Source organism: Gouania willdenowi, chromosome 4 (genome assembly GCF_900634775.1).
Source record: "Gouania willdenowi chromosome 4, fGouWil2.1, whole genome shotgun sequence".
Classification (NCBI taxonomy): domain Eukaryota; kingdom Metazoa; phylum Chordata; class Actinopteri; order Blenniiformes; family Gobiesocidae; genus Gouania; species Gouania willdenowi.
The window spans coordinates 17,909,713-17,935,959 of NC_041047.1; the positions used below are offsets into that span (position 1 = coordinate 17,909,713).

At 36.7% G+C, this 26,247-nt stretch overlaps 2 protein-coding genes across 2 annotated transcripts; one reads left to right on the forward strand and one right to left on the reverse strand.

Annotated features, from left to right (window-relative positions):
- Positions 1-1,489: 1,489 nt before the first annotated feature.
- alkal1 (ALK and LTK ligand 1) lies at positions 1,490-13,642 on the reverse strand. Its single transcript, XM_028444464.1, has 6 exons — positions 13,051-13,642; positions 12,560-12,844; positions 10,363-10,416; positions 8,650-8,730; positions 6,927-7,000; positions 1,490-1,679 (listed from the first exon to the last, which is right to left on the reverse strand). The coding sequence occupies exons 2-5, from the start codon at positions 12,831-12,833 to the stop codon at positions 6,936-6,938; spliced, it is 474 nt and encodes a 157-aa protein (XP_028300265.1). The 5' UTR covers positions 12,834-12,844; positions 13,051-13,642; the 3' UTR covers positions 1,490-1,679; positions 6,927-6,935.
- A 1,081-nt stretch (positions 13,643-14,723) lies between these two features.
- Positions 14,724-24,904, forward strand: zgc:153738 (dynein regulatory complex protein 11). Its single transcript, XM_028444462.1, has 20 exons — positions 14,724-14,854; positions 16,129-16,456; positions 17,137-17,256; positions 17,345-17,527; positions 17,615-17,686; positions 18,004-18,209; positions 19,199-19,283; positions 19,354-19,458; positions 19,606-19,681; positions 20,187-20,293; positions 20,404-20,490; positions 20,561-20,622; positions 20,718-20,800; positions 22,546-22,653; positions 22,722-22,790; positions 22,866-22,921; positions 23,955-24,041; positions 24,117-24,294; positions 24,391-24,629; positions 24,791-24,904. The coding sequence occupies exons 1-20, from the start codon at positions 14,844-14,846 to the stop codon at positions 24,902-24,904; spliced, it is 2,376 nt and encodes a 791-aa protein (XP_028300263.1). The 5' UTR covers positions 14,724-14,843.
- The last annotated feature ends 1,343 nt before the right edge of the window (positions 24,905-26,247 follow it).

Sequence of the window (26,247 nt, forward strand, 5' to 3'; positions counted from 1 at the left end):
TCCGATGTCCCCTCTTCGCCCATCCAGAGGGAAGGGGATCCCCGGTCCATCCCCGTGAGATGGAGGCAGTATTTTTAGCTGTCTTAATCTTCTTAATGTGTGAGTAGAAAACATCGCTCTTTTCCTTAATTAATGTCTAGGTCGCCAATCCACAGAGAGAGGGGCCTTCCCGTGTTTAAACATCTCATATGTATTGAATTTTGGTTTTGTTTTTGTCGGAGCAGGTTTAAGAATAAGCAGGAATTTTGTAAACCATAAATTTCAAAGCCGGTCGCTGCTCCTGAGGATGCTTTGATTTGTGAAGGGGAAGCCTGCAGACATTTTACAACCCCAAAGAACAAGTCTTATAACAAGTTAGCAACACTTTAACACTACAAGAGTTCAGCACATAAAAGGAATCTATAAACGCAACACGATAATAAAAAATTGTGTTTTTTATGACTTTATGACACTGTTATAATAGTGATTATATTGAGCATGTTCTGAAAAGCTGCAGTGTTTGATCAGTTTCTCTAGTCTAAAGCATTTGTGGAAAACTGAGAAAATGAGTTTTCTTTGTGTGTCCTCCTCAGTTTTTCAAATTCTCATACAACCTGTAAGGGTCCCCATTGATGAAGCCTTAAGAAAAGTTTGTCTTGTTGTGTTTCAAAGTACATGTTATGATCTGAGGCTCAGTTTGTGCTATCAAGTCAGTTTTCATTTCAAAATTGCATTTTTATGAATGTTAACAATAGACCTTATAAATGTCCCCTTGTTTGTCGGAATCATTAGTGGAAAGTTGTCTTTGGCCAACACAATTTGCCAGATGTTTTATAACATGAAGCAACATCATACTTTTGATCATTAACTTGATAAAAACTCATATTTTACATTAATTGCTTGTACAATGTTATGGGGATCTTGTTCTGCTGTTCTGGAATTGCTCAACAAATGCTGCAATCGGGCATTAATGTTATCCTAAGCCTAGGCGAACTGTTCAAGTTTCCTTGATAAAGGTCAAAGTCCCCCAGAAGAAAATAATTTCTCTATAATGTTTAATGTTTCTGGTGCAGGAGATGGAAATATTTATTTTGGATAAAAAGAAATAAAACAAAATAAAGAAAGACTAGGGTTGATTAATTTCCATTTAAGACCCCCACACAGATTTGCTGAATTCATCATCAACCAGAGTCGGATGTGCTGTGCGTCAACATTTTTTTTTTATTATTATTATTTATTACTGCTGTGCATCATCACCACTGTCATTCCATATGTTCCCATTGTCAGCAGTCACTCAAGTGCCAAATAAAATGTGATGAAAACAATGGCTTACACATAATATAGGCGTATATCAGTGGTGGTGGTGGGATTCATCTCCAACATATACAGTAGCTTTCATAACCCAGTTGATCAGATTTTAAACCAATGTGAGATTAGCATAAACATACACATCCTGACAATAAATACATTCAACAATAAATGTACGTTTACTTCCAAACATGTGACACGTACAGATATGTTGAAATAAAAAGCAGATCCATGTAAAAACAACTAACAACGTCCATCAGCCTTTTCATACACGTAGACAAATGGAACAAAAATAGAAACACTATAAAACACAACAATCATTTTTATGACTGCTGTGAATTTGAAGGCACTTCCTTGGCAACGCATTGATCCCTCTTCGATTCTTGGAGGACCTGGAAAGAAAGAAAAAAAAAAAGATTTCAAATCCTGATTGAAGTGTGAGGACCTTTGGCTGGAGGATTTCCCATAATAACACAGCCTTCTAAAAATCCATAGTTGTTGGTGTGTGTGTGTTTGTGTGTGTGTGTGCTATTTCTGTGTCCTTTAGTGTTTAATAAATAATAATAATACGTTTAATTTATAGCGGTTTAAAAAGGTGATGAGTTTTGGTGAGTGATTTGAAAGTTGGAGGGTCAGTACAGTGTTGAATGTGTGCAGGGACTGTGTTCCAGAGGGAGGGGGCAGCTATGGAGAAGGCTCTATCCTCCCAGGTTCGGAGCATATTTCTGGGAACGGGAGATAGGAGGTTGGCTTTTGCGTGCAGGGGTATGAGGATGTAGGAGAGCCGTGAGAAAGGAGGGGGCCTGGTGGTTCAGGGCTTTATTTGTGAGGAGAAGGATTTTGAATTGGATATGGTAAGGAACAGGGAGCCAGTGGAGATTTTGAAGGACAGGGGTGATTTGTTTGCGTGTTCTGGTGTGGGTGAGAAGGCGCGCAGCAGAGTTTTGGATGTGTTGAAGTTGATTAAGGACTTTGGATGATGTGTCGAACAGAATGCTATTGCAATAGTCAAGCCTGGATGTGATAAATGCATGGATAAGGATTTTCGCAGCAGAAAATGAGAGCATCAGACAGAGGCGGTCTATGTTTTTGAGCTGGGTGACGTGTTGGTCAAAGGAGAGCTGCAGGCTGTCAAAGATGACTCCCAGGTTTTGGAATTGAGGGAAGGAAGAGAGAGTGGAGTTGTTTATTGTGAAGGAGAAGTTGTGAATGGAATTGGTGAAGGATTTGGGGCCGATGATTATGATGTCTGATTTGGCATAGTTGAGAGAGAGGAAGTTGGTGTGCATCCATTTCTTTATTTCACTGAGGAATGTTTGTCAGGGTAGAGTGGGTTTCAGTGGTGACTGAATTGGTAGAGATGTAAAGCTGGATTTCATCTGCATAACAGTGGAAATGGAGACCATGCTGGCGAATAATGTTACCAAGGGGGAGCAAGTATATGATGAACAGGAGGGGACCAAACACCGAACCCTGGGGGACGCCTTGGGACAAAGGTGCTATGGAGGAGGAGCAGTTATTGATGTTGATAAACTGTTGTCTGTCAGTGAGGTAGGATTTTAACTAGGAGAGAGCAGTTTAAGCACTGCAAGATGAAATGACTACCTTGCTTATGAACTAAGATATAATACAATGAAATTACTACCTTGCTTATGAACTAAGATATAATAATGTGTTTATACAAGTTAAATCTAACAGTGGAAAATACAACACTGCCAATAGAACTAACAACAGCTGGATTAACCTTGATGTAGAGACAAAACAAGCTGCAAACTTGTGTGTCCAAAAGAGACATTCCCGAGTGGTGACATTATGGATGAAACGGGAAAAACCTTCCAAACACCTTCGAAAGAGGAACTATTCTTGAACTGGAGGAATGCTAACAATGTCTGGCAGGGAACAAGGCCAACACGAACAACGAGGAGGAGGAATAAAAACAAGACAACACTGACTACAGATGAGAATACACAAAAAAGGACTGTTCAGAACAACTCAAGAATGTTTGACCAGAGAGACATGTAAACCCATGTAAATTTGCGATGGTAAAACAGGGGACGGGACCCAGATAAGCAAACTGCTTCTCTCGTCTCCTTTTTCGGCATGTACTAAAAAAAAAAAAAAAAAATGTAAAAAAAAAAAAAGTGAATGTAACCATGTCGGAAATAAACTGAATAAATAAATAAATAAATAAATAAAATAAATGATAATAATCCTGAACATTTGCTCAAAGTTTGTTGGGCAATAATAGAGTTAAAGAATTTGCAGTAGTTCAAATTTTCTCTCAAGTCAGATTTTAGCATTAAGCTATTTGACAGCAGTACCTTTTATGTCGCTGGACTCTTCAGTACAGGACTGGTGACACTTTGAGTTATATTTGTTATCTGATTTTATTTTGGGCAGTAAACAAACTCTAGCGATAACATCAGTCTGTTCCTGACATCAGGATTGGGCCAAGTAATGCCGTCATCCATGAAAACAAAATGGCTGTCTGCTCTGATATATCTACTGTATCACTCAAAGAAGGTCTGTGTATCTGAGTGTGGGTGTGGAACGAATTTCTCCCCGACGCGGTGTCTGTTCGACCTGAAACATTTTTAACAGCTTGCACATAGGCCAAGTGTGTGCATCCTTAATTTTTTTTTATTTATTTGGTGTTGCAAAACGTTAATTTTATTTCGAACGTGGGTTTATTGCCAAAGGAGGGTCTAAGGACAGGGGATGCTCCGTGACATTTGTATCCATTTGCTTAAGTCCAGCAAACATTGGTGCAAACTTTATTTATCAATTTATCGTGCGCATGTCTGTAAATATAGATTACATTAATGGTTTCTCTTTTAACACACTATAATCAAATAGCTCCTATTTAACCATAATAAAATATATTCAGGTCAACATACTCACAGCCTATTTTTTGGAACAAACGTTCCAAGTTTTGATCTGATTTCAACTTAATCTAAATCTAACAACAACACAACCATCTACGTATGCAGTGAGACAAATCAGATAAAAATAACTGGGACACTCAGATTAACACTAAAAAAGACAGGTTGACCAAAATGCACAAAATCTAAATCGTTAACAAATAAGAACAATTCTATTTTAAATACTAAACTTAATACACCTTAAACATCTCATATATATACCTAATAAATCAAATAAGCAGGCACAATAGACCCCTAAATGACAAATAATAAATCAATCAATAAATCTTGAACATAGTTTGTAATGCTTTATATCAGCAGTAAATCATCTTTAACTAACTACAATAAATTGATTGTTTGAACCCATCCTACTGCTTACAATGCTTCACACCATTTACACTGATGTCCACCCCATATATCACCACGCGCAACCAGTACAAGATGAAACCTCGTCTGTAGTGAGAGCATTTCAGAGCATGGAGGATGCTGCAAGTTCATGGTTCACGGCTTAACTAGTCTGGAACACTCAGATGGACTGATCAATGGTTTGCGGCTCAACTTGTCTCGGACACTCTGTTTGCCCTTCTGTGCACTAACCCCAACCAGTCGAAGCGGATGGCTGCCACCTCTGAACCTTGTTCAGCTGGAGATTTCTTCCTATAAAAAAGAGGGAGTTTTTTCTTCCCACTGTTGCTTAATGCTTGTTCATGTGGATCTTGTTGGGTTTTTTTTCCCTACTATTAACTAGTTTTTTGTTGAGCGCTTTGAGATTACTTTGTTGTAAATTGCTCTATATAAATAAAGTTGAATTGAATTTACTTGAACTTCTAAATGTAAAACATCTTCTAATTAAAGGAATACTCTTAGATATTAACTTTTGAAATCTATGTTTTGACCGATATAATTTGTGGATATCTTTATCACTGATGAGCTCATGCTTTACCCTAACAATCACAAATGTCTTACATATCATAACAAAAGAAGACATGTGCCAGCCATGTGCCAGCCAAGGGACGATAAACACTAGCTAACAACAAAAAATAAAATGCTGAGAAAACTATGTTTGAGGCCCAGGAGTGAGCCGACCCTGATGCCCACAGCTGTTATTTAGATGAGTGCCTGTTATATCCTATTGACTTGATATTGTTGTTGATTCATTTCTCTTCATCTGTGACTGAATCATAACATAATCTAACCGCTAGAGCGGACATGGGCTCTTCTGTGAATGCTCACATTAACACACCTTGGAGTCGCTGTTTGCTTACCAATAAACGGGAAGAGATTCGTCACCTTTACAATAAGTGCTGACTCGGCCACTGGGAGTGAGGTCCAAGGCAGGCTGACTTGATAATACTGTATCATGTTTTTCTGCAGTCAGTGCCTTCTCCTCTCCCTTCTCTCTCTGCTCTGTTTTAGGTCTTCCTGATCTGTCTGGGACACTGATATTCTATCTCTCTATCCTGTTCTGTTGGTCCTTCTATCCACTAACCCACCAGTCAAGGCAGATGGCTGGACCTCTGAACCTGGTTCTGCTGGATTTCTTCCTGTTAAAAGGGAGTTGTTTCTTCCCACTGTCGCTAAATGCTTGTTCATGTGGAAGTTGATGGGTTTTTTTTCTTTCTTATTATGAATTTTATATCTTGATAAGCACATTGAGATGTCTTTGTTGTAAATTGCGCTATACAAATAAAGTTGAATTGAATTGAATTAATAAAGTGATTGATTGGTTCAGCAAAGCAAAACCTCTGACTATGTCTCTCTGTATGCAATCTCAGGTACTGAATACGAAAACTCTAACATGTCCCATAGAATGAAACCAGGGAAATCACACACCCTATTTTACTTTGCACCTGCACATATACCCCTTATGACACTACAGAGTACAGAGTATGTACACCTCTTTGTACATCCAAACTTCAAACACATACTCATTTGGCCATAATTGACAACTTACTTAAGCTCGAACTATATGAATACATACTTCTGACGGGCACTGTACTAATAATATCTAAAGATGAATGACCACTGACGAATGAATCACTAATAATGCCTCCCAAAGTCCATCACGGCTGATATATACTTCAGATTTCTCAGAAACTCACTGTCATGCGAATCACAAGTGGGGAAAGTGAATACCAGCAATGATGTCAGGCTCTCCAGTTTTCTAATCACCAATTAAAGAAATCTCTAAAATTGAAAGAAGTTTGACGAAACGATAGAATGATTCACTGGCTAGACTTAATCTTATCTATTATGAATGTAGACTTTATCCCCTGCTGTATTTCAAACTAGAATGCTTTACCTGTCAGCTTTTATCAAAGGTCAATCTATGCCATGGTGAGGATGTTTTTTAGAAATTCTTTCCCACTTGTGTGCCATAGTAGAGTGACTTGTTTTCAATCCAGAAGTTGATGATTTAATCCAACCCTATAGCTATCTGTCAATGTGTTTTTGATCAAGACACAGAAACCCAAGTTGCAGTGAAGGGCAGGCGCCTTGCATGGCTGCCCTGTCACCATTAGTGTGGGAATAATGAGTGAACGTGATTAAAGAGCTTTGAGACCACACAGGTGGTGATAAAGGGTCACCTATGTAATGTATGTATGCATGGTTATGTATTACAATCCTCACTCACTCACAGCCAGGTCATCAGTCAGTCCACCACAGACATCACATCAAATACATACAGAACACCAAAATAAAACGAGTTCTACTCACATTGAATGTCTATGACTGCATGCATAGTGGACTCATTGCTAATCGTGTTAACAATCTTGCACATCTTTTGTAATCTAAACGAAGAAAAGAAGAAGAAAATTATTAACATCAAACGTTATGTGTTCAAACTGCACAATGCAAATTTAACCTTAAAACATGCTCAAACATAAACATTGGAAAGCCTAATGTCCAATTGCAGTGTGTCTCAAACATTTTTATCTCAAGTACCCCCCTTTCTCTGACTTTTGAATCCAAGTACCCCCTTATGTCCGACATAATGATGGAATAAATTAATGATAACACAAATTTTCAAGAATCTAACTTTGTAAATAAGTGGAATGAAACATTTAGTGCTTGAATCCTGAATATATTTATTTCTATAGTTTTTATCATTTATGATCATCTCCTTCCTTCATTCAGTATATTTTTTTCTTATTTTGTGTGTTTTTGTTTTTGTGTGTTGTTGGTATTAATTGAATTATTCAATCTCAGTGTACTGTATATGTTTTTTGTCGTTTTTTATATTTCTCTGTTTATTTTTGTGTATTTTGTAGTGATCTTGTGTATTTTGTAGTGATCTTGTGTATTTTTCTCTCATTTAGTGTGTCTGTTGCCCTTTTGTGTGTTGCTGGTAACAGTAAGTATTTTTTTGTGTTTTTGGTGTCATTCAGTGTATTTTGTTGTTGTTTTGTGAGTTGCTGGTAATATTCAGTGTGATTATCATTTTTAACTGAACTAAATTACATTTTAACGAAACTAAACTAAAAATAGACAGTATAACCCCATATTTGCAATGCTTTCATTTGTTAATTTTCATCTCTCCCCCTGTAGTGCCATCGTGTAACCCTAGGGGTACACGTACTCCCATTTGAGAACCACTGTCCTATTGAATGCATGAGACCTCATCAAAAACTCCTAAATTAAAACCCAAATGTATCAAATCTTATAAAGTCCTTCAAATTTAGAGTTTTCACTAAAGTTAAAGGTTTCAGATTGCATTTAAAACCCATCTAGAGCAATGTTTATATGACTGTATTTTACTAATATTACCCAAAAACTAACATGTTAAAGAAGTTACTGTACATCATACTTTTGTAATAGATTGGGAACAAATTTCAGGTAAATAAAATATCTGAATGATCTGAACAGCATTAAATCAATCAGTATGCAACTAAAGCCTGCCTTAGCCATCCTAATTTATTCCACATTTGCAATTTGCATTACAACCGGTTCATAAAGCTGTTAATAGTTAAAACTGATGTTATGCTGTGTTATAATTGCATGATTACATTATGAATATATCAGCCATAACTTTCACAACACTTGATTTTATTCACAAATGATGAACCCAGTTTCTCTGAGGCTAAATTAATATCAGTGATTAAGACTTTTTCTGTTACCCTACAATAAAACAATAATGCATTGTGTACTGTTCACACCCTTCAGAACCGGGTGCCTTTTAAAGCTCCTACTGAGAGCAGACATGATAAAGTGAGAATCAGTGATATTATGGTTAACGGGTGTTTGAGTGGCAATAGTTTTATTATGGATATTTTTAATTATAGTCACAATAGTCACAATGTGTAACAAAAAGACAAAGGTTTATTTGTGCAGTGAAAAAATATTTAAACATAACTCTTGATGGATTGATGATCAACAATCCATCACATTTTGCACATTTGAAATCTGAAAGTGTAACAATCAACGATAGATGGATACGTACATGCTGGTCGTGAACAATCCCTCGTGTTGTGGTAAAGCCTATGAAAGTGTGTCTTGCACTCCGACGAGAACTTGACTGGTCCTGCTTAAAAGAACAATTCTCATCAGGCAAAATGAGTTCAAACCTCTCATTAATAACTCATTATTGCACTTATGAGCTTATACGTGATCACATATAATAAATCTGCCAGTACGCAATACAGAAAACAAACCCCAACTTCCCTGTGAGAATGAACAGTGAGCGGCCATAGGCGTAATGAAGGAGTCAGGGTTCAGCTGGACTTAGTGTATAGTAGGCATAGTAAGTCTCCAATTATAATCACCTTTCTGCACCAACATTTAAGTTTGCAGATTTCCACACCAATAATGAAGTCCACTCATGGGTCCTGGACAAATAATCAGCTTAACCTCGCACTCCCTTCAACTTAAATCAGTTGGCCTCAGACCATGTGCTGTGTCTCAGCACAATTGCCCTACACAGTTAAGCCAGGGAAACCCTCTCCTGACCCACAGCTGTGCAAATTCTCACTAAGATGTCAGACACATTATATAGTGATTTCAACACGAGAGGGAATATTTTTCACTCAAGGAGCTAAACTGTTTATTTTTTTTCCATCATAATCAGAGAAAACATGCAAACAAATGTGCTTTATATATATTTCTCTCAGCTTAAAGCTGCAGTATGTAGAATCATGAGATGGTCCATGCTCCCCCCTCCCCTCCTGAACAAAACTTACCAGTCTTCGTGTGAACGCTTGCGCGAACGTGCACACTGTGGAATAGTTTGCGACTGTTTTTTCATACAGACTAGTGACAAATGTAGGGACTTTATCTTATGTTATTGGAGAGTTAATGTTTTAGAGACATGAAAGCACCTATCACTTGCTGTTGCAAGGACACTAAGAGGTATTGACTTTTGACGAGCAGCTCGAGCAGCCAATAGTAAGACCCAAAACAGCTCATGGATTGCTCTGTTGGTAGAAAGATCTCTGATTGGCTGAAGTCCAGTGTCACACTCCTGGATTTCTAAAGCTAATTTACAGGGCCGGGAGAAGGAGAAGAGATTCACTGTCCACTCAGAATACTTGGATTACAATATGCTCAAAGATGAATATGGATTTTTGACCAAATTATGCCAAAAAAAACGTACATACTGCAGCTTTAATGAGTTCAAGCAGGAGAGTATGGAAGCCCAATTCCGGCAGTGAAAAAAAGAAAATAATTAAAAAATAGGAAAAGTTGAATCATAATAATTAAAAAAAATCTAAGTAATCTAAGACAGTATCTCATAATTATGAGATAGTTTAAGTCATAATTAGTCATAATGAGATACTAAGTCATAATTAGTATCTCATAATTCTGATAGTATTTCATAATTCTGATAATATATCATAATTATGACTTAGATTTTTTTTTAATTATGACTATTTAACTTTTCCTAATTTTTCTTTACTGGCGGTAATGGGCTTCCATACTTTCCTGCTTAAACTCATTAACCTGAGAGAAAATCTATGAAGCACATTTGTTTGTATCTTGTATATCTTATTATTATTATTATTAGTATTTCATAATTATGACTTTGTATATCATAATTATGACTTAGATTTATTATTATTATTTTCACTTTTTTTTTACTGGCAGGAATGGGCTTCCATAGGACTGCGGGATGATGAGATGGAGAATAAAAAATGCTTTTTTTCCTCAACTTTCTTACCTCCAAAGTGCTGAATGAATTTGCCTTTAATGTGTCCATCTTTAGGAAAAATTTCTGCAAAAGAAGCCCATTGTTAGTTTCTAACTCAATGTAATGCTCACAACCAGCTGTGACGTGATACAGATGAAAATGAGAATATAAGAAGCACATTACTGCATTTTGCAATCAGTACTTCAAGTTTAACCTGCTTCCCAGTCATACATGGACAACATCAGCATTTGCATGGTTTGACTTTAGACGCTTCAGTCTGCACCTTTGGGTTGAAGCCACACCCTGTCAGTCATACTGTGTGTCTTCCTCAGAAACACAACATCTCAACCTGTTTTCAACCCTTGATCAAGCGGAAAAGCTGTTACTCTTTACTGCCTGAAGTCTTGGATTTGCAACTCTTTTATTTGTAATTATTTTTGTAATCTATTGTTATTGTAATAACATTTACTCTTTATTTTAGTGTTTTTGTCTTGTGTTTGTTTGACTTTTTCTTTTTTTTTTTTTGTCATTTTCCTCCCTCCTCATCATCGTTTTGTGATATATGCTTGCTTATTTGGCATCATATGGGTTCGTTGTAGTTTTTTTCTTGTCTGTATTGTTTAAAAGATGGTAATTGATGTGTTTCTTGCTCGTTGTCTTTAAATGTAAAAATAATTAAGATATCCTTATAAAGAAACACAACATCTGATAGGTCACTGAACATATATGGTAACAAGCTAAAGAGATTATTATTGTATAGAGTTCACTCAGTCCCCAGACTGAGGAACACGTGCACTTAACAGCAGGATACAAGTGAATGATGAGAACTTAACCAGCTGGAAAACATGTTTTGCAAAAAGTCTAATCAACCGTTTGTGGAAACCATAACATCTGATGACACTAAAATCATTCTACTTAACTAAAATGATAAACACAACATTTTATTTACAGCTATCAAATCAATGTTTTCCATGTTTCCAAAGTTTACACTAACTCAGTTGTGCAGGATGAGCGCACATGTTTGGTCTCATTCCTCTACATTGTGTGTGCCAAACATTTATCCTTGCATGTTCCTGGAGCTTGGGTATTATCATGCGCACCATTTGCTAATTATAGGCTTTTAATATCATCAAAAGATGAATTCCAACCATTCAGTGGTCTGAAAAGGGTAATGGGGCCAAAGGTTTGAGTGGTGCGATGTCCATACACCCTCCCTGTGCCATGATCCAATGGATAGTGATGGTGAAGAGAAACAAAATCCCACATTAAACATGATTTAATATTTCAAAATCTCCCACACAGGTAAAATGCTGGGCTTTGTTAAAAAACTAACATGGATTATTTGTTGAATTTTTTTTTTTTTTTAACTTTGTAAAACTTAATGCCATCTTGTGTCTTAAATCTTGAGTGTTGATGTAGCAGCTACTTACGTCAAAGGCTTTAAATCTGTTCTTGGCACATTACTCGGAGCTGCTGAAAATGCGTATCTTAAACATTTGGCTCAAATTTTCTCAGGAACAAATGAAGAGTAGCTCTCTGGCAGTCTCAAGTGTACAACAAACATCCCTACAAATACTGTATAGTTCCATCAATGACTCTATCGGCAGTTGTATAAAGGAAAAAAAATGATGCAACAGTTTGTTTTTCTTTTCTATTCCCTATCTAATGGGTCTATACCATAGACTGTAAAACAATACACAGGGGATTGACAATGTCCTAGATGTTGCCGTATTCACATTAATGGCTTGTCATTCATGGTTTAGGATGCCATGAAGAATCATACTGAATGAGTCATTCATAAGTTAGGTGTGAAGATGCTCCTCCTACATGGTTAACCAGTATACCAACTCACTTCTTCAATTACCGGTCAACCAGGGGATGAAAAAAATAAAGTGTGTCAAATGAGAAGCGTATTGTTCTCCTCTGTTAAAGGGCATTTTTTTTTTTTTTTTTTTATAGTTTTTATTGTGTAATCGTGTATAAATTAAGACATGATGTGTTTATTGTGAATCCACATATAGAGAGAGGATGTAGGGTTTACTTTTGCCAAAATAAAACAATAGTATTAATAATAGTAGTACAATTTCATCCACAACCATTTTTTCAGTTCTATAGCTCCTCGATAAAGATGAGCAGCAGCTATTAATTTCAATGACAGCTGCTCCAACAGTTAAATAAGGATTATGCTTTCATCATCAGGAACTAAAAATAATTCTCATCAGCTTACCTATGAGTCTTCTGTTATCCAGCCTAGGAACATAATAAGGCTTTTCACGAGAGGAGAACTTTGTGTCTTGGGCTGAGGTGAAGAGTCCACTGCTGCCACAGCGCCTGGAGACGTGATGGTCCCGTAGATGGCTGTCTCTGATCACCTGTAAGATCAGATCCAACAGGGTCCTTCGTTCTTTTTGCTTCACCTCTTTGCTGCCCATGCAGTGGCCAGAGGTGATGAGCAGAAGAGACACAGTCAATAGAATGTGACATTTCCTCCCCAACTGCATGTCGTCAATGTCTGAAAAACACGAGAGACAACAGTTTGATTTGGGACACACACATATATCTCTTGTTACTGTTTTTTAATGTGCAGATACACAACTTTTTAGAAGACGAAACATCAAATATATGATACATTTCTTTTTGTTAAACACACTTTACATATAGCAATTACTAGTTAAACATGATTAAATTTGTTAGGATTTTTTTTTTTTTTAGACTCACCTGTTGAGGAGTTAAAGATGTTTATGGAGAGGAAAACACACTTGTCTATTGTAAATTCTCAGTCTTAGCCTTTAACTGATCCTGAGTGTAAATAAAGACTGGCTGAGCTCACCACCGTCTTTCCAGAAATAATGCGATCCTTTTTATACGAGGAGCCACCTTCTTGAAGGTAATACAATCGATTACGAGTGGGTGGTGGGCCAATGTTGACATCTTTGGTGTAATTTCTTGCACTGACGCCACTCGCTCGCTCACTTTGCCGCGCGCAACTGTTTTACGCACAGAAACATCACCAGAATTAGTTTAACAGGATCCTCTTCCTCAAAAAAACAACAGTTCCCTATGCAAGGATTCACTCTTTGTGATGAGGTTTTGTATTTATAAAATTAAAAAGTCACTTGTTGGCTTTTCTGCGTAAGAGCAAAAGAAAAGAGAAAGACTTTGGGTGACGCAGGGTGCGCGCTCCGACGCGCAACCGAAGTATCCAAAAAGGAGCCACTTGTTGGATGCTGAGCGAGGAGGAGAAGAGCCTCTGGCTGACCTGTCAGACTGCCGATGTTTTTGTTCACCGATGACCAAGTCTTGTGACCGCCTAAGCGCAGGGAAGAATGCGCTTTCAGGCGTAGCTATCCAGCTCTCCCCCCCATGTGCCGATTCAAACTCTGCAACCGTGATTGAGCTTTTATAAGTTATGTAATTCTACATGAAGCACTTTGAAGAGCATCTGAGATTTGAATGTCGCACTTGACCCCACTGACTTATTGAATTCTACTCACAACTTCAGCTGTAGATCTGGAAAATGATTCAGGTAATAATAATTTATAAATTAATTTAAGTGGAAAACAAACAGCCAAACCCATAGTGGGCAAAAAGTACATTGAAATAAAAGTGAAGTTGCATATATTAGACATATAGCACATTTAGTTGAACATTGATGATATCACTTGGTAAAGCTGTTCTTCATTGTGCAGAGATCATGACCTCAAGGCTTACAGGAGTTTGCATGTCCTCAGTGAGAGCATAGGAGGCTGGAAAGAGAAGTGTGTGTGTGTGTGTGTGTGTGTGTGTGTGTGAGAGAGAGAGAGAGAGAGAGAGAGAGAGAGAGAGAGAGAGAGAGAGAGAGAGAGAGAGAGAGAGAGAGAGAGAGAGAGAGAGAGAGAGAGAGAGAGAGAGAGAGAGAGAGAGAGAGAATGATGAGGACAATAATAATAATAATAATAATAATAATAATAATAATAATAATAATAATAATAATAATCGGTATCAAATGCTTATCCTTAGCTGCACTCGTAGTTTTTACTGTACTTGTCTGTACTTTCTTGATTATTTATTCACATTATTTATTTCTGTATTATGTTTATATTACACTATATTTCTATTAATATTTATTTTGTTCTATGCTACTGGCCATGAGAAACACATTTTTAAGGAAATATGAAAATGACAATAAAAAAAACCTTGAAGCTTATTCTTCTTTTAATATAGTCAATGTCTTGTTCTCTTCTCCCTTTACTTTTTGTAAATATGTGTCTTCTTTCACTTTTACCTAAACATAACTTTTACTCTGACTCTTATGAACCGCTGAGGTTCGTATCTAATCTGACCCGCTCTAACCTCTCCTGTGGAGGACACACAAGCCGCTCTGAACTGGGCTGACTCTTTGTTAGGGCCGCGGTTACCATGGAGACATGCACCGTAAAGTAATGGCGGACCTACTGTTGGATGCGGTGTTTCTGTTGTAGTTGGACTGAAGGACAGGGTGGAAACGCTGTCTTTGGTGGCCCGGCGGAGACATGTCGTTAAGGTAAACTCATTAAAAGCTACTTCTGTGTGGACTATTATCCTTTATATTATAAGCATAGAGGCTCAACTTTAGCTAAAGGCGTCAAAGACAAATGTGTAAGTATGACGACCATTAAAAGTGGGGATTCTCAGACACAGCTCACGTGTGTGTGATATTTGTCTTCACTTTAAAACAGTCTGTTTCCAGTATTAGCATAGCCTGCTACTGTTTCCAGTATTAGCATAGCCTGCTGCTGTTTCCAGTATTAGCATAGCCTGCTGCTGTAGTACATTATACAGTCAACAACTCATGGTTTCCATAACAACAGGAATGGTGACTGCTGATCAAATTAAGACTTTCACTCATTTACTTCAGGCCTTTCTAAGCAACACCAGTGGAAACTTAAAGTTAAAAAATAAAATTGCTCAAAACTCAAAGACAAAACATGGATGAATTAAAAAAATAATATATATATTAAAGAAAAAGGCAAAAATCTAACTGTGAACAATGGACTAATTTTATTTTCCCAGTGTTGTAATTTTGTAATCATTACTCCTGATTAAAAAGTTGCTGCTAATGCAGAAAACACAGCATAGTATGGGATGCCAGATGTAAAAACTCGGTCACTGTTTCAAAGCTGACATTTAACTCACTTTCCTCACATTTAGCTAATTTTTCTTTCATTTGAGATAAATTCATGTAAAACAGCATGTTCTATATCACTGTAAAATAAATCTAAATGTAAATGTGAAATGTAAACCTAAATGTTAATTGTTAAATGTAAATGTATATCTTAAATCTAAATCTAAATGTTAATACAAATTAATTAAATCTAAATCCTAATGTTAAATGTATATCTGAATGTTAAATCTAAATCTAAATGTTAAATGTCAATCTAAATGCTTAGAAATCATACAAAGTGGACATGTCAGTGTCTGCTTTAGATGTATTTATCATGTAGTTTACACATTTTAATAAAAATGATATAGAACATGCTGTTTTACATGAATTTCTCTTTCAAATGAAAGAAAACTCAGCTAAATGTGAGGAAAGTGAGCTAAATATGTTGGCTATGAAACAGTGACCGAGTTTTTAATATTCAGCACCCCATAGCACAGAGCAGAACTTCCCAAAGCAAATAAAATAAATTAATACATCAGTTGCATATTATAACTCGACCAATGAATCGGTCGTGATTGGTGATAGCTTTCGTCGGCCCTATTAATCTACCAGGCTCTACTACTTGTTCCGATCTTAACTTGTTCCAATCTGAACTTTTCGAAATTCTTCTTCAGGGCTTACAACCAGATGTGGGCTGGTGCTCAGTTAGAGCTGAGCCGTCTGCTGAGCGAGGAGTTACCCACTGAGCCAGCTCGTCCAGAGAAAGACAGGGTTGTGTTCTTCCAGCGTGTGGGCCTGCTCTATGTGCGCTACCTGAAGCTCTTCAGACAGATGGAGAAGCTGTACGACCTGATGGTCCACCCTCAGAAGAGAAGGTTGATCAGGGCCATCGTTGATGGTGTAATTGGGAGATTGTTGGAGCTGAAGAATGAAATGGTGGAAAAAGAGTTCTCAGAGTACCACTATATGGATGATATCATTCATGACCTGAAACTCACACCAGTGCGTATTCATTTTTAATACATATTTAGAACTTTGTATTTGATTACCATTGAGGGTGTAAGAAAAAAAATCATTAATCATTATTTTTTGACGAAACACCATCTAATTGAGCTAACATATGCATAGCACATAAACGCCCGGTCACTAGGTGTCAGTGAACCACATCAGACCTTGTTAAACTTCCTCACTACTCATTGCATTTTAGTTTGGAAGTTGATTGCACTTTATTTTCATAAAACATACTGGGCACTTTTATAGATGTTTGTGGTTCCTTTTTTGTTGTCGTTGAAGAATTCAAGAACTTAACAGAATCAGAATCTGCTGTAGAAGCAAAAGTTAAACCTTTTTGAAAACTGTAATTTGACAGTTTGATAAACATACCACTTGTTTTTAATATTGGTACTTGAATTACTGTTAGTTACCATTTATTTATAAAGAAATAATTTGTATTCCATACCATCATGTACTTGTAAAGGTGAAATTTGTAAGTATTTATATATCGCAATGTATCCAATTACAATCGGGATATATGCAGTAGTATCGTGACATGCAAATTGTGAATCGTATCGTATCGTCAGATTCATGGCAATGCGCACCCTAATTATCATAGTTAGAATATAGAAAGAAGTATTTGCTCCCTACAAAGCCACAGTCATAGTATGTCTTTGATATCTTTTTAGAATGACCTTGAGATCCCAATTCCTCACTATTTTCTCACTGAATGTCCCAAAGAAGTCAAAGAACGAAAGGCTCTCGTTGCTGATATTCTTAAAACATTGGCTGTCACCGAAAGTCCTGAAGTGAGTAATCCAGACGTACGATTTAGAAGGCGAGAATAAGTTAAAAATATAATTCGACTTCAGATCCTGTTCTTAACGTTTTGTGCAGCCTCTGACATTCAAGAACATGAGTCAGGAAGAGGCCATCAAGGTCATCCAAGTAGCGGAGAGGGCACGGCAAGGTCGTCTGCGAGCAAAGCTGAATGAAGAAAGCAGAAACATGAACAGGATGTACTGGACTAAAAACCCTGCAACTGTTAACACTGACTTGGCAGCAATTTCCATACAAAAGGTTCTTTGTTTCCAACATGTTAGCAGGTAGGTATTCCTAGAAGTCAACAATGTGCTTAAACACAATGTGCTTAAACACAATGTGTAGGTGTGGCGGGGCTACGCACAGAGAAAGAGGACAAACGCTGCTCGTGCGGAAGAGATGATTTTTCTGGAAATGGTGGGTGAAGCAAAGCATCACTTTTTTTTTTTTACCTCGTCTGCACATGTTGTCGAAGGTCAACTAAATGTAGCATGACAGCAATGCATTTTTTTACCTATACATATACATATACATTGAAAATAAATCCGCACTTAAATAGGTAATACTTAGTAATGATAAACCCATGTTTTGTTAACATGGGCACTAGCTCTGAGCTGAATCTACTCTCTTGTGTATTATTTTCTTTGACGACCTGTATTTTTCTGCCTTTCAGAGAACCTGCAACAAATGTGTTCAACCCTTTTCATATGTCTGACTCTGACATTTTATTTTAGGCCCTGGATCCTAAATACGAGTTGCCACGCCCTGCTGAAATCTCAGCTATGAAAAGCGAAAATTCCAATCGGGAAAAACGGGATGAGTTTGAGGAGGCGTACCAGAAGTCTATTGTGACAGTCACAAATGAGCTTCTACAAAACGAGGGTCACAACATGAGCCAAACCATGAAAGAGCTAATCCGACAGTGGTTCATCGAATGCCGGTAAGGTAACAAATGTTAAAGTTTCTACCAGGGTTGGGGTCAATTACATTTTTAAATTACAATTACGTCCATGGTCAATTACACCTCAATTATGATTAGGGACCACCATTTTTTTCCAATTACAAATACAATTATAATGATTATTTTTACCCTCAAAGTCAATCACAATTACTTTCTCAATTACTAAAATTCAATTACAATTAATCACAATTACTGAGCCTAAAATGAATAAGTCCATAAAATGTAACCTTCCTCTCGTGTTAGCTTTCTGTTAGCATCTCTTATAATAATGGGGCAGTTTTTGCTCGTGTCTTAAATCAGCTGTAAAATACACTAAGAAATATTATGTATCGTCTAGTTTGTTTTTAATGTCTTGGTTACCTCGTTAAGCTTCCTGATCAATAAAAATATTAGTATTAATGTTTTTGGCGTTGGCATCTGAGCCTTTTTTCTGTCAGTATAGCCCTCAATTTCAATTACAAAAAAAAAGGTATACAGTATATATATCCTCAAGAGGACTGACAGTAAAACATGATACTAAACATATTTTAATAATTGTTAATTACATATATGTAAGCCATAGAACTGTAACATGGTTCCCCAGTTTTGCACTTAATTAAAATATGAATGACAGTTTCTATATCAATTTTATGCCAATTACAGTTACAAAGTCAATTGTCTGAACTCAATTACAATTCAATTATGATTTCAACAGTTTTTTTTTTCCTGGTACAATTACAATCATAATTACATCATGATTGTAATTGGTTTTCATTGACGCGATTACAATTGTAATTGAGCCCAAACCTGGTTCCTACACACAGATTGTAGCTAACTGACTTCTTCCCACTGGTGTGTGAATGTGAGAGTGATTGGGTAAATGAGCTGATATGTAAAGCGCTTTGGGACTGCTGCAGTGTGGTTATAAAGCGCTATATAAATCAAGTCCATTTACCATTTATCATTTCTATGTGCAAACCTTTTCCCAGTAATGCTACAGGAACGTTTCCAGATTATCCCGATGCAGAGGATGGAGGTTCTGCCCTTATTTTCACAGAAAAGGATCCACAGCAGGTAAATTAGACATGTTATTCAGTAACTACTAATGCAGTGCGTCCTTAAACGTGTGTGTGTGTGTGTTTAGCTCAAGGAAGAACTTGCAGCAAAAAAAGAGGAACAATCCAACAAGCCAAAGGCAAAGGAAGAGAAGAAAGACAAGGGGAAAAAAGACAAAGAGAAGATTAAGGAAGTAAGTTATAACAACACATTATTAATTCATTACTTTTGTATGTTACAGTGCAAACTTTTTTGTACTTGCACATACAAAGTTTAATGAATGCTGTCTCACACAAAGCCCTTTCTGTTCTTCTCTTGATGGGACTATTCCGAGCTACAGGAGGAGGAGGCAGGGTTGAAGATGCTTCCCTCTGCTTTTTTGTCCGAGCTCCAAGTGGGACAAAAAAATTACGCAGGTACGTTTAAACAAATTAAAAAAAAAAGATAAATAATAGGTTAAACACATCTGAATCCAGTAGCTTTAGAAACAGCACAAACATAATCATAAAGGTTCAAAACATTGAAGATAATTATTACCTTAATCTACAAATGAATTCTTAGGTTAATACTTATTTATGTTTCCTCTTATTGATATTTACAAACCTCATCTAGTATGTACTGCACTCTCTGAATATCAGCTGTAATATTTGTCCAAAAGTTAGAACTTAATTGAAAACAAACTCTATGATCATAATTATGAGGAAAATCTGGTATAATCAAAATGATGGACTAATGTGTTTTCCTTGTTTGTGCAACTGCTTGTGCAATCTAATCGTTTTTTTTTATTTTATTATTATTTAAATCAAAATATGCGAGGGCATTTAATGGGTTTGTCTGTGCTATACAACTTGTCTTGGTGAGGTCACTCAATAAAATAGCGAGTGAAACATAAAAGTTAACCCGAATGCTTGTCACTTTTAGATTTTTGGCAAAACCGAAATGAATCAGAAAACTTGAGTGAGAGACACGAAGTGGAGCTGATCAAAGAGGAAAGGAGAAAATACATAGAAGCAGAAATTAGAGTAAAGGTATGGGTTTGTTGATGAATGCACAACATTATCCTTTTTTTTTTTTTTTACTTTCTAAGCATTTCTCCCTGGCAGTGGTGTTCCTGGACAGTGTGTTGGGTTTGTTTCAGGTCGATGAGCAGATGAGACAAGAGCTTGCTGAATGGAAGCTTTCTGTGGATAAGGACAAGGGTGGCAAAACAAAAGCAAGCGTAAAGGTAAGAAAGAAGAGATGTTGGTCACAATCCTGGTTCATTTTTCTACAAATATGCTGGTTTATTTCTACAGAAGAAGAAAGGATCTAAGAGTGGCAAAAAGAAGAAAAAGGAGAAAGATCTGACAGCTGAACGGTGAGGTCACACAGCAGTTGACTTCATTTTTAAGATGCCTGAAGTCTCACAGTGTAACAGAAGTGATGAATAAAATCATTTTGAATCTCTTATAGGACTCTGGAGTCTCTGTGTCATGAGCTGGTGGAGCAGGGCTTGTTGAAACAAGCTAAGAATGTGAGGATTCAGGATTACTTAGGTAAATAAATACCCAATTTTGTTTATATCTTACTTTTCCTTCAATGCTACCAATGCTTTCAATTGTCATCTGACAGTAGAATCCAAACACAGCCTCACAATTATTCCAGACATGGACAATTTGTGGAAAAGGGGCTACATGTGGCCCTTGGTCTAATTTTGTGCAGCCCCCAAAGTAAATGCAGACTTGAAAGAAAAAAATACATTAGACAACAAAAATACACAAAATGACTAAAATAACACACACAATGAGAGAAAAACATAGAAAACGACGCAGAAATCTACAAAACAACAACAAATTTACACAAAAATCACAAAACAAATATGCTAAACAACTCATATCACACAAAATTACAATTTCATTTAGCCAATACTTTTACCCAATGCGACATACAACAAAAGCAGTCAGGTTTAAGGGACTTACTCAACTTCCCACAGTGAAAGCCCAGGTTAGATTTTAACCGATGACCCTCTGATTACAAGCCTGTTCTTCCACCACTGACAACAAACGAGGGCGACCGTGGCTTAGGTGGTAGAGGGTCGTCTTCTGATCCCAGTATGTGACAAAGTGTCCTTGGGCAAGACACTGAACCCTAAGTTGCTCCCAGTGGTCGACTAGCGCCTTGCATGGTGGCTTTGTCCCTTTGGTGTGTGAATGTGAGAGTGAATGACTGATATGTAAAGCGCTTTGAGACTACTTCAGAGTAATGATACAAGGCTATATAAATCAAGTCCATTTACCATTACAAAAATACACCAGACCAAAATGAGAAAATAATACACTAAACGGCCACAAAATCACACAAAATGACACCAAAAACACATTGAAGGACAATAACACACAAAGCAACAACAACAAAAAGACACAAAAACTGACAAAACCCTTTTTTTCCTTTGTGTTAATGTTCAGGTCATTTTTCTAATGCTGACATGAATGTTAACACCGTAATGTAACCCACAAATCAGACAATCACATTTTTGTTGCCCCCACTGTCATAACGGTTGCCCACCTCTGTTTTATGAAGATGTGCTGCCCTCTCCTGGATATAATTGCTACAGCATAGACCTGTGGTGCTCTCAATTTCCTTTCAGTAAAACCTAGTGGCCTACAAGCACATAAGAATAAGTCATTGACTATCTGTTAGTGTATTGGCCCTGTGATGATGACATTAACATGACACTTTAAGGATGTCGCAAGGAAATAAAAGTGGGACAGGTAGGTCCAGATTATCTTTCTTGACCTCTTAGTCCTACATCATGTCATCCTTGGTAAGCTACATTACTTTGTAAATGCTTTTGCTTTTTTTTTTTTTTTTTTTTTAAATACTACTTTTCTTGAAGTAATATGTGAACTCAAGCTTGTTATAAAAAATAACTCAAGAGTCATATTAAAGTTGATAGATATTTGTAAAGTTTTGCTTGATCTGAGATACCACTAGTGTTAATGTTACTTTAATATAAAAATCTACCAGTTTAAATAAAAAAAAAAACACAAACACAAAATTTTAAATGAACTAAAAAGCTTTTTAATGCGAAGGATGAACATGTTTATACATGTTGTATAATTAAAGCTAAAATATACAACTTGAAGTGCAATATAAAAGAAATTTGTTAAATCTACTGCAAAAGTTCATTATGGTCTCAAATATTGTAATATAGGTTTGTGGTAAGAAAATTTAAATGTAACAATGTTTCTGTAATCCTGGTAATATTTGTTTTTTTTGTCATCCATTAATCTGTCTTTAGGTGACTACAGTTACCTTGGGACTGTACTCAGAGAAAGTGATATTGAGCCCATGCCCTCATTATCAGATGTTCGACAAGTTGTATCATTATATGCAATTTTACCATTAGGTATGAATTCTATTAAACTTTATTTTAAAATGTGTTTTTTTTATTAATTAAAAAATTAAATTTTGCAGGATCTCAGGTAGTGCATGAGAAAGCTCCTCTGATAAAAGCCATCCTGTTAGCTGGGCCGGCAGGCGTGGGTAAGAAGATGTTGGTCCATGCAGTCTGCCAGGAGACAGGAGCCACCCTCTTTGATCTGTCTCCTCTAAACACAGTAGGAAAGTACCCAGGCAAGACTGGCCTCACAATGATGCTGCACATGGTATTTAAGGTGAGAAAGGATTGTATAATAGCAGCCACGAGCAACATTAAAAACAGGAATAAACAACAGTGGTGGATGATCTCTCAGACGGGTTTGTCCACCTCTGTCTTCTTCACCCATCAAATCTTTGCATCACTTGTAGGATATTTTAACCTTATAATGATCTCAGGATGTGATGCCTTTAATAGTGCAACAATTAAAGATGATAAACATACCTGCTCATCTATCTCTAGTAGGAGGTACATGTTTTGTTAAATCTGTACATTTTTCTCATATGTCAGACATGGGCAACAGCTGGCCCAGGGTCCACATCTGGCTCTAGTTTTGAGCATCCCCCAAAGTAAATAAACAAAATGACAAAAAATAAATAAAATAATATATATATATATATATATATATATATATATAACGTACAGAAACATACACAAAATACATAATAGAAGCATATGTAAAACGAGAAAAGAATAACACAAAACTAACCAAAAAACAGACAAGACTAATAAAATTACACAAAAAATATCAGTATCTCATTTAAAAAATATGCCAACAAAAATACACAATATGACTTAAAATACATTTAAAAAAAAAAAACAAGTTCCGGAAAAATAAAATAACACAAAAGGACAAATAAAATACAGAAACGCAACACAAAAATGTATTATATAAAATGACAATAGAAATACGCTAAGTTAACTAAAATTTGCAAAAGACAACTAAAAATACACAACAAAAAGCACATAAATACAAGACAACTACAAAAACAGAAACATAATTAAAACCCTCAACACAGATACACAGAAAAACATCCAAAAACAAACAAAACAACAACAAAAACACACGGACCCTTTGTTCTTTCCTGCATTAATGCTCAGATTGGTCATTATTCTAAATGCTGACATGAATGTTGATTATGTGGCCCTCGGATCACACAATCACATTTTTGTGGCCTCCGCTGTGATAAAAGTGAAACATCTCTGCCATGCTAATTTAAACGTATCTGCTTAGTCAGCAGACTCAAACTCATGCCTTCATTTTCCCACAGGTTGCAAGGCTGCTACAACCCTCTGTAATATGGATTGGAGATGCAGAGAAAATGTTCTACAAGAAAGTTCCCAAAGAAGAAAAAGAGGTCTTTCTATGCAATAATGCAAAAATAATCATATTTTTTTGCATTAGGTCATAATGCATGTGATTGCCTCAACAGTTAGATCCGAAGCGGCTGAAAAAAGATTTGCCCAAGGCCCTCAAACTGATCAGAGGCGAAGACCGAGTCCTGATAGTAGGAACAACTAATGACCCACTGAGTGCTGACATCAAGTCTTTGTGTAAAATGTACAGCAAAATTCTCCTCATCCCACGCCCAGAATACGGCTCCAGATATAGTAACTAAAGGACACACTACCACAAAGGTTTTGCAGCTGAATTTGATTTTATTTGTACAATCTAAAAATATATATATTTTGATTGCTTTGTTTCAGTCGTGTGGAAGCAACTCATCAAAAAACATTTGGGTGAGGTAACCAAAGACTTGGACCTAAGTTCTCTTGCAAAGGTTTCTGATGGCTACACTCCAGGTCACATGGTCCAGGTGATTCAGACTGTTCTCACTAAACAACGAGTTCTGCAGCAGGCAAAAAGACCTTTGACGGCTGTTGAATTTGTTCCCCACTTGGCCAAGCTCAACCCAGTTTTCCAAGAGGAGGAGGATGCGTTGAAAGTACGGGTTTTAGAGTCACTTTAAAATCCTTTTTACAAATAACACAGCATCCAAGATAAAATGACAGCACAGGAGATCATCACACTGGTTCAGGCTTCTTCAAAATACACTAATAATATTTTTTTTCTTCTCAAAGTTGTTATTTTCTCCTGTTTCACCAGAACTGGTATGCAAAGACACCTCAGGGAAAGAAAAGGAATAAAGCTGCCTTAGGAAAAGAGGAAGAGGAAACACCAGCCAAAGACAAACGTGCAAAAAAGAAGGGAGGAAAATGACAACAGCAAATCATAGTGTTATTGTTTTGTGTGTTTTTTTGTAGCTTAATAAATTTTCATTGACACTCTTGTTTGAGTAATTTTTTTAAAAGAAAATAATAATATTTTGTTTGTTTTTTTTCTAACCAGAAAGTAAAATAAAGAATAACTAGCTACTGCATAACAATGAAATATTAGGTCGATTTGTGACGTATACTTGTTTTCCTCTGTCTTGAATGCTGTCACGTGTTGAGAATGTAACAAAAGAAGATTTGAAACACGGGAGGGAAGTGTTTCCAAACGTGGACCAAGAGGCTTATCTGGCGTGTTCAGCTGTTTTGTCAAGTTCTAAATTCACACTCAGCAGATCGTCACATTGCCCTAGTCCTTTTACCATTATTCTATTTTTAGAATAGTGGGTGCTTTAGAATTCCATGATTTAAACGTAATGATTTCAGCAGGACTTATGTGTTGTCCATCTTTTTCCTTAAAAACATGAGACCCTCTCATCATTTAAAGGAAAATACACAGCTGTTCAAGTCACTGATCATTTGCAAATCTATGGAATGACAAATCTTTGTAGCAAAATGATTGCTTTAGATTTGTGTGATGTTGCTGTTCTGCTTGTTGTGGGTCACACGTCTCCTCTCAGTGACGACAAGTTGTTTTTTGTGGCACAGTGGGATGGCATAGAGATTATCCTGTCGATAGAGTTTCACTGGGTTTAGGAGTGCTCCAGGCACATGCGGCTGTCTATCAAACTTTGATACAAACAATGCTGCTTGGTGCAGTCTTTGTACTGTCTAGCACCCCTGCAAACCTAACTAAGTATAGATTTACTAAACTAAACTAGAGGCTTTAGGGATGTTGGATGGTGTGGTCACACATTATACGTATGCTATATGTGCATTGCATGATGTTTTCACAGTGTGACTGGAAGAGATGTGCGAACTATACTAGCCACCAGCGGCAATTTGTGTGTCTTTGTGTAACTTAGTTGTGGAGGTTTTTCGTGTAGTGCACACTGGCAATGATGGAGTAAATTTGGAGCTTTAAGTTGTTAATCCTCAATGACCTTTGTGCTGCAGCAACACTGGAATCTCCCAGTGGAAATGGGTTGAGTTTGATCTTTCTAACGTGGGTTGTAGGACACTGACAGATGTAGGTCAGTGTTTACAGTGTTTGAATGTTCATCAGTGTAATAGGTGAAGAAAGTTCTGCTGTTTTTAGGGCAATTGTGTTCAGTTCCGTCTTTGTCCATCACATATTGTTTTGTTGCACACATTCATGAACTATAACCAAAACCAATTATGTGATTTAGCTAGTGATTGTCAATCTGGAAAACTATCAAGCACATTTTCATT

Coding starts and splice junctions, on each gene's coding strand:
- alkal1 (XM_028444464.1), bottom strand. CDS start 12,833: ATGCAGTTGGGGAGGAAATGTCACATTCTATTGACTGTGTCTCTTCTG. Junction 8,731..10,362: donor ATTCATTCAGCACTTTGGAG/GTAAGAAAGTTG, acceptor TCTTTTAAGCAG/GACCAGTCAAGTTCTCGTCG. Junction 7,001..8,649: donor GGATTGTTCACGACCAGCAT/GTACGTATCCAT, acceptor TTCTTCGTTTAG/ATTACAAAAGATGTGCAAGA.
- zgc:153738 (XM_028444462.1), top strand. Junction 19,459..19,605: donor ACAAAGAGAAGATTAAGGAA/GTAAGTTATAAC, acceptor TCCGAGCTACAG/GAGGAGGAGGCAGGGTTGAA. Junction 20,294..20,403: donor AAGCAGAAATTAGAGTAAAG/GTATGGGTTTGT, acceptor GGTTTGTTTCAG/GTCGATGAGCAGATGAGACA.